This window comes from Primulina huaijiensis, chromosome 15 (assembly GCF_012295235.1).
Source record: "Primulina huaijiensis isolate GDHJ02 chromosome 15, ASM1229523v2, whole genome shotgun sequence".
Lineage (NCBI taxonomy): Eukaryota > Viridiplantae > Streptophyta > Magnoliopsida > Lamiales > Gesneriaceae > Primulina > Primulina huaijiensis.
In genome coordinates this window covers 1,187,488-1,196,202 of record NC_133320.1, presented here as the reverse complement: position 1 = coordinate 1,196,202, position 8,715 = coordinate 1,187,488, and the positions used below count along the sequence as shown (strand labels likewise).

The following is an 8,715-nucleotide window of genomic DNA, read 5'->3' as shown; positions in this document are numbered from 1 at the left end:
TGCAAACGTTGTTTTCGGCGATTTAATTTCTTTTTAAAACATTAAAATATATTTCTATTCTATTATATATTCTGATAAATAATGAAAATGAATCCCGTTCCATTTCATTCTACGCAGTTCTGAACTTTGTATTTCCTCAAGCCTTCAACTATCCTTGAACAAAACACCTCTTGATAATGTCTTCACCCGGCGCCTCCGACTGCCGTGACACAACGCCGTCTGACACTCTTCTCCAAAATATCCCCGGAGATTACGGCCACCCATTTTTCGGGCCGATAGTCGACCGCTACGACTACTACTACATCCAAGGGGAGGTCGAGTTCTTCAAAGCCCGGATGAAAAAACATCAGTCCACAGTCTTCAGATGCAACATGCCGCCGAGCCCATTCACTGCCCGAAACCCACGAGTCATCTGCCTTCTCGATGCCATAAGTTTTCAGACCCTCTTAGACAACTCCAAGGTCGAGAAGAAAAACTTACTCGACGGCACGTTCATGCCCTCCACCGCATTCACGGGTGGTTACAGGGCCTGCGCCTTCTTGGACACTTGCGAGCTCAATCACGCAGCTCTCAAAGGCTTTTTCCTCTCTATACTCGCCAAAAAGCACGACAAGTTCATCACCATCTTTCGGCAAGCCCTTTCCACCATGTTTTCTGGCTTGGAAGATGAATTCTCCACCAAGGGCAGCGCGTACTTCAATGACTTAAGCGACCGCATGTCATTTGAGTTCGTCTTCCGTTATTTCTGCGACGAGGATCCCTCGGAAACTCCAATCGGGAACGACGGACCGAAACTTGTTGACTTGTGGCTCATCTGTCAGCTCCATCCATTGATGATCTTAGGAATAAAATACTTCCCAAACTTCCTGGAAGATCTACTCCTGCACACATTTCCACTACCTTTCTTCCTCGTGAAATCTAAGTACAAGAAACTGTATGATGCATTTTACATTTCCGCAGGTTCCATTCTGGATGAAGCTGAAGAAGTAGGGCTCAAGAGAGACGAAGCCTGCCACAACTTGGTGTTCTTAGCTGGATTCAACGCATACGGCGGAATGAAAACTCTGTTCCCCGGTCTGATCAAATGGGTGGGCTCAGCCGGAGAGGATCTGCATCGTCGGCTGCGATACGAAATAAGAGACGCCGTCAAATCGGAAGGCGGCGTCACCTTTGCATCACTGAACAAAATGACACTGACAAAATCAGCTGTATACGAAGCTCTGAGAATCGAACCACCTGTCCCTTACCAGTACGGTAAAGCTAGGCAAGATCTCACCATACAGAACCATGAATCGTCGTTCTTGATCAAGAAAGGGGAGATGCTGTTCGGTTATCAGCCGATTGCGACGAAAGATCCTCTGATCTTCAAGAACCCAGAAGAATTCATGGCGGATAGATTCTTGGGTGCTGGTGAAGAATTGATCCAATACGTGTACTGGTCGAATGGGAGAGAAACGGAGGATCCGACAACGGAGAATAAGCAATGTCCTGGAAAGGACATTGTTGTAATGTTGTCTAGATTGATGCTGGTCGAATTTTTTCTCCGATACGATACTTTTCAGGTGGAGTCTGGAAAATTCTTGGCCGGTTCTTCGGTGACGATCAAATCATTCACAAAGGCTACATGAAAAGTTATTACTATTTGTTTGTTATTTCACCAATGGATAATCTTATTTTGATTTGGCGTGATTCGATTATTGTTATTATGGAATAAATTAGTTGGTGAGATTCATTTGTTAATTTCACAAAAAAAAATGTCTCGGTTAATTGATGCCACTTAAATGTGATTTCCGGAGCTTAGTTTTTTCCATAAATTTGGATGTATAAGCGAGAACCAGTTTATCTTCTGTGGAGCGAGTTATTACAGTAACTTGGTTGTAACAAATAAACTTTTGGTTGTAAATTTCAACGTGACAGACATATATCCAATCAATAGTTTTCATCATCTATTTTCTTTTCTTTCAACTTTACAATAATTTATTTGGTACTATTAAGATACAACACAATCACGTCAAATTGTTAATATTAAAATTTGGATCTAACTCAACCCTAAAAACAAGTACAAGAGGGGAAGATTGTCCAAGCTCATGTATACAACTAAGTATTTTATCCTACCGATATGGGACAACTAACACACACTCATCACGTCTAGGAATGAACATCTAGAGCGTGAAGTTTCCAAATGACCCAACTATGGGCAGAACGAGTGGTCCAACACATAACTGTGGAATCTGAGCTCTGATACCATGTTAAGATTGGAACTTGGACCTAACTCAACCTCCAAAGCTAGCTCAAGAGGGGAGGATTGTCCAAACTCATATATACAACTTCCAGGTATTTTATTCAAACGATGTGAGACAACTAACATAAATTATATTTGGATAAATGAGTTTGAAGTTAAAATCTTGAATTTATAATAATAAATTTATTATTGAATTGATTTCAAGTTTTATAATAGCTATTTTATATTACATGTAGTGAATTATTATGTATGGAATAATAATTTATATCAACAATCATGACATACATATTGCATATGTAACATAAGATATTGTTATCACGTGTTGCATATGTATGATTTATTTTTAATTATTTGATTTATTTATGGTATGATACAAAATGAATGACACATAAAATATAGTGATATGATTTTTTAAAATTAAGAAACACACATCATCTAGTTACAATTTATTATTTATAAGAAAATATGAAATCTTAATTCAAGTTGTTCATGTATCTTGTCAACATAATTTGCAAAATATAGTCCAGATTTTATGTAGAATAAAATTACCAAAATAATCACCAAAAAATATTGTCAATCTCATTTACAATTTTTTTTTTTAAATTTTGCAACTTTGCAGATGACATCGACAATGTAGAAATATTAAGCTTCGAAATTTATTTTTTTAAAAAATTCTTATTATTTGTAAAAGTTTAGACATGTCAATTTTTTTTTACAATTGTATGGACCAAGAAGTTTGGATTTTATTTTATTTTAGAAAAACAGCTTTTTAAACCTTTGGGCCAATTGCTCGTAAAAATAAGTGGGCCGATTCAGTATTTCCGGCCCATAAAAAAAATATAAGTGAAAAAGAAGCCCTTGCTCGGATCGTAGGCCGCCTGGAAAATCACAGCCACAAACAACCACCTCCACCATTCTCCTCCCCCGTCCCCAGCCACAGATGCACCGCCGGACGCTATCGTAACAGCCGGAAAAGCGCAGAAGCAGAAACAATCTGCATCGAAGCAGTCTTCCGAAAAATCTTCAAAAATTCCTTTCGTTTCTGATTTTTCATCCAAACACCACGCGCGATATCCTTTAAGGATATTTGTAGATCAACTTTGAACCACCCACCCTCAGTCATCGAACCGGTATAATTTTTTGTCTTTATATAATGGTTTAGATTTCTTCCGATTTTGACGTTTTGGGGTGTTTGTTTTTCTATTTCAATATTTATTTCAGTCTTTAAAGTCTTGAATTTCTCAGATAGGAATGCGTATAAGACTTTCATGGTCATGGTATTTCTCGTTTACAAGTTGGGAAAGGGCCGGAATGCCCCAAACTAGGGCTCTATGCAGCAGTCCAAAGCTGCTGCAGATTTCAGCCTACAAACAGTTGTGCTTCGGGTCTGTTAAAAGGGCTTAAATTAGGTTGTTTGGGATGTAGATTTTACCTTTCAGTATCAAAGTGTAGTATGAACCCCGAAAGCTTGACCAAAGGTCGAATGATAATTTGTAGTTTTTCTGATTAAGAAGTTTCATCTCGACAACGTTTTCGTCAAAGCTTTGCCTGAAATAAATATTTTTATAGATTTTTCAGCTTCCAAAAAAATGGTGTTTTATGCATGGTAATATTTCTTTATGGGATAAACCTTGAGTTAATATGTATTTTGTTTTTATAATTATTTGGAATCATCTTACAAAATTTTCAGTTGAAATTCTGAGCTAAGGACACTAGGTGATTTAATATCCGGGTGCCCCACTCATAGGATTGGATGAGTTAGCTTGTAATTATGTGTTTTGCATGATGTTTATATGGCATTTCTTTTATTTGCATGAATATCATGATATTCAAGCATTGCATATTGAGCTTTGTAGTTTGTTAGACGAATTCTGCAAGTTTGGAGATTAATATGAGTGTCGTAGGGTGCCTGGAATTATTATATGACTATGTGAAGAGTGTTGGCTCAAGGTTGTTTGCCTAGGTCTTACATCATTCACGTTGCACTGGCTTGGTCCTTGCGTTGTCCGTGTATGAATTTTTGTTGGGCCTTACTTTTGAAGTCATCAATTTGTCCCTTGTTTATGACATTTGTGTTGGGTTCTAAACCATTAGTGTGATAATGCGAATTCGATGTATATCTATTCGTGTTTCTGTTCCTATCTCGGACTCCGTTAGTATGTTTCTTTAAATAAATTAATACTTATTTTTTATTGATTAGGTTATCATTATTGTTATTGTTAGACTGTTTTATTGGATTTTAGAAGAGAAGTTACACGGAAATGCTTTAACTTGCAAACTCGACTGTTTAAAAGATATATTATTGCTTGCCAACTTTTTGCTTACAAATTCTTCAACCTCGTATGGACCGAAATACCTTTTGAGTAGGCAAGTGGGGAGAAGAAACACTAGACACAGTCGAAACGATGTCGTATGATGACGTGGAGATTGAGGACATGGAGTGGAACGAAGAGTTGCAGGCCTACACATACCCTTGCCCATGTGGGGACCTTTTCCAGATAACCAAAGAGGATCTCAAGATTGGAGAAGAAATCGCACGATGCCCTAGCTGCTCATTGTACATCACCGTTATATATAACATGGAAGATTTTCAGGACTCCAGAAAAAATTTCGGGCCAGCAAAGTCGCAGCCAGTTGCTGTGGCTTGAGAATCACCACTTTATGTTTAAGTTTATGTTTCTTATATACAATTTTCTTGTTTTATAGTCGTGATTCATGTATGGTTTTATGTGGGGTTTGGTTTTGGTAGGTATTTTTTGTAGGTTTTGTTATTTCGGGTTGTGATTGAGTCATATTCTAGTGAGTGGTAATATTTTCTGCGAGTTTTTTCAACTGAAACTTATTTTTGAGAATACAAGCATATATGTAAACGTCATCATAATTATATAGGCTCATATGTATTGTTTTTGGTTCGGAATCCTTTTATTGTAAATTTCCTCTCAAAATTTATTTCAGAAGCAACACCACCACCAAGGTCGAAACGACTTGCTAACCGAAAATGCATATGAAGTGGCATTCTTTTGCATCTGGATGTATATTTTCTTCGCCTAATCATAATTCTGCATTTAGTGTTTATTGTGAATTTATTTATACATATTGCATCAAAAGTCTTAAAACACTTGTGCAGTTTCTTCATTAAGCCTTTGACTGCTAGAAAACTCAAGTTGGTTTGGTTTATTCTTGTTTGCATGGAGGTTGTCTGGTGTAAATGCCTTGACGAACTTTGTTAGCATTTCTTTGGTCCAGGGAGGACTTCTCAAAAATTAGCTCTTAACATATCGATATATTTATAAAACAATGAAACTGAGAGCACATGGCTGATTGAGGAAAACTAAAAGTAAAATTTTCTTTTTGCCCAAGTCCGTCACTTCTGGGTTCAAATTGGTATAACCCACAAGCTGTTTTTACTTGTCATTTAGATAATCCTAGTGGTGTGATGACGTCGACGTCGCATCAACTTATGTCGGATGATTGAGAAGATTGAAATTTGAAAATAAAAAAACCAAAATTATAAAAATGACAAAAAAAAATACCCGGGCGATTTTTCTTCCTTCTTTGTTGGTGTATATGGGCTCGACGCTCCTCCTTGTCTCCGACTGTAAATTATGTCCACGACATTCAACAAACCAATCCATCTTTATAAAACCGGCCGTATAAAGTTGTTTCCTCCCGCCCTTTGTCTTTATTCCTCCACCCTCCCTCCTCGCCCCATACCCCCATGACCCCCGAGAAACTCCTTTCCTTGATTAAATCCTCTAAGTGGCCTTTCATCAAACACCTCTCCCCAAACTTCAACCCTCCTCTGATTTCCGCCACCCTCATCCTCCTCCGTCCTTTCCCTGACTTGGTCATCAATTTCATCGACAATATTCATCACACGGTCATCTCCACTGAATGCTACTGCCTTGCCACCTCAGTTGCTTCCCGCCACACCTCCCCAAAACATGCCTTACAACTCATAAAGAAGCTCATCGGTTCTCAAACCGTGACACCGCAGGATATTTTTTGTGGGTTGCTGAGTGCGCGTGAGAGGTTGAGTATATCGAGCTCGATTTCGTTAGATTTGTTGATCAGGGCGTTTTGCGAAATGGGCCAGGGCTATGAGGCTGTGGAATGTTTCAATATGATGAAAAAGAAGGAGATTTTGCCTAATAGTAAGACACTTAATTGTATGCTGAGTTTGTTTATAAGATTGAATTGGACACACGGGCCTTTGCTTGCTGAGATGTTTAGGTCAGGCATCATAATGAGTGTTTTCACCTTTAATATAATTATCAATGGGTTGTGCAAGCAAGGGAAGTTGAAGAAGGCGATGAAGTTTGTTGAATACATGGTGGACAGTCTGAAGATTGAACCAAATGTAGTGACATTTAACTCCGTAATTCATGGCTATTGCTTGAAACGGGATTTTGTAGGAGTTAACAAGGTTCTTGAAACCATGAAAGAGAAAGGGATAAAACCAGACTCGTACACTTATCATTCGGTGATTAACTTGATGTGTTACAGTGGGAAGGTCGAGGAGGCATCTGGCCTTTTGAGTATGATGGAGGAATCTGGTTTGGTGCCAATGGCCGTGATTTACAACAGTCTGATCGATGGATATTGTAAGGCAGGGGAGTTGGAAAGGGCTTTCAGTTTTCGAGATGAGATGATAAAGAAAGGGATAGTGCCAAATGTGTGGACTTATAACTCATTGATCCGCACTTTGTTGTTGAATGGTAGAGTTGCAGAGGCTTATGATTTGGTGAGAAAGATGGAAATCGAAGGGGTGTTTCGTGATGAGACTACATACAACATATTGATCAATGGCTCTTGCCAGGCTGAAGACGTTACAAAAGCATTTAGTCTTCATGATGAAATGTTAAGCAGAGGGATTGCACCTACTAGAGTGACTTACACTTCACTTATTTGTATGTTGGGCAAAAGGAAAATGATGGAAGAGGCAGATGATTTAATGAAAGAGATGTTAGAAAAGGGTATACTACCTGATCTTGTTATGTTCAATGCGTTGATTGATGGGCATTGTGCTAATGGTAAAATCAAGAGTGCTCTTTTGCTATTAAAAGAGATGGAGAGAATGAAGGTTAAGCCGAATGAGGTAACGTACAATATTATTATGGAAGGCTACTGCAAAATTGGTAAGGTCAAAGAAGCTAGTAGCCTTCTTGATGTGATGAAGAGGAGTGGAGTCAGACCTGATTTTGTCAGTTTTAATACCCTTATCAGTAGGTATAGCATGAATGGTGATATAAAAAATGCTCTGAGAGTTCTTGATGAGATGCCATATATTGGTTTCGAAGCTACTCGTCTCACTTACAACACTCTTATACAAGGCTTGTGTACAAATGGGGGACATTTTGTTGAGGAAGTCCTCAAAGAAATGGTCAGCAGAGGCATCACTCCCAATGGTGGTACCTATATGTCTTTAATGAGAGGGATTATGGATTATGGTGAAGAAGTTCCAGGGTGAAGTATGTTGCTACATAGTTGAAATGTTACTCATTGTGAATAGCGAGGTGGAACGAAAGAAACGCGAGGCCAATTTCTGGGGAGTCGTCGTTCTTGCTCAACCAATTGTTTCTCATTGAAGGTCAACAAATCTAACTTCAACTCCCAACAAAGAAATCAATTTGAAACTTTAAGAGTTATAAAAATCGAAAATGCCATTTTCGAATCGTATAAATATATATATTTTTTCCTTCAATAACAATTGAAAGAATTTAAATATATAAAATGAAACATTTTATTGCATTCATGATGAAATGTTCGATTCTTGAACACTAACCCCGGGATAATTTCTCATATATATGCACAAGAATAATAGATATGACAAAAAAATGGAATATCGAAAAGAGGCATCAGCTATAAAACAAATTCATAGCCAATGGAATTTGTTAGACAAGGGGTTTAGCCTTATTCAACACCATTAAAGTAATATGATATTACCCTAGTTGGAGGTGGTGTACTAATTTCGAAAAGGGGATCATAGCTTCTTGTGTTATTAGGCGAGGGGGTTTATTTTCATGTTTTAACATGCTTGTAGGAATTAAAAGGATAATACATTAAATCGTCAATATTCTTTGTACTCATCAGAATCCACGACACTATACAACTCGTCGCAATCAATAAAATCTTCTCCACCTTCTTCATTTTGTATCTTAGATAAGACAATACTACGAATTTCATCGACAATGCTTTGACCCTTCGAAGATTCGATTCTATGATCATTAAAATCATGAAATATTACATCTTCTTCATAATCATAATCACTGTCGTAAAATTCATCTTCATATTTCTCCTACTACAGTTAATATAAACCATAAGCAAAACGGTTTCATAAAGTTACATGATTACTTCTGCTTTAAACAATATGAATGTGAAATAATAATAAGCATTGTGAATTGTTATTATTTGTATTGTGCTTAGTTGTCCATATAAGATTAATAATCTAGTTTTAATCCAATCATATCATA

At 37.6% G+C, this 8,715-nt stretch overlaps 3 protein-coding genes across 3 annotated transcripts; all 3 read left to right on the top strand.

Moving 5' to 3' along the window:
• The first annotated feature begins 90 nt into the window (after positions 1-90).
• Positions 91-1,744, top strand: LOC140958271 (allene oxide synthase 3-like). The gene has a single exon (XM_073415658.1). It carries the CDS (start codon positions 177-179, stop codon positions 1,626-1,628), a length of 1,452 nt encoding a protein of 483 aa, XP_073271759.1. The 5' UTR covers positions 91-176; the 3' UTR covers positions 1,629-1,744.
• A 1,353-nt stretch (positions 1,745-3,097) lies between these two features.
• Positions 3,098-5,150, top strand: LOC140958273 (diphthamide biosynthesis protein 3). Its single transcript, XM_073415660.1, has 2 exons — positions 3,098-3,372; positions 4,610-5,150. The coding sequence occupies exon 2, from the start codon at positions 4,648-4,650 to the stop codon at positions 4,888-4,890; it is 243 nt and encodes an 80-aa protein (XP_073271761.1). The 5' UTR covers positions 3,098-3,372; positions 4,610-4,647; the 3' UTR covers positions 4,891-5,150.
• Positions 5,151-5,783: 633 nt separating this feature from the next.
• Positions 5,784-7,985, top strand: LOC140958270 (uncharacterized). The gene has a single exon (XM_073415657.1). It carries the CDS (start codon positions 5,961-5,963, stop codon positions 7,710-7,712), a length of 1,752 nt encoding a protein of 583 aa, XP_073271758.1. The 5' UTR covers positions 5,784-5,960; the 3' UTR covers positions 7,713-7,985.
• Positions 7,986-8,715: the final 730 nt, after the last annotated feature.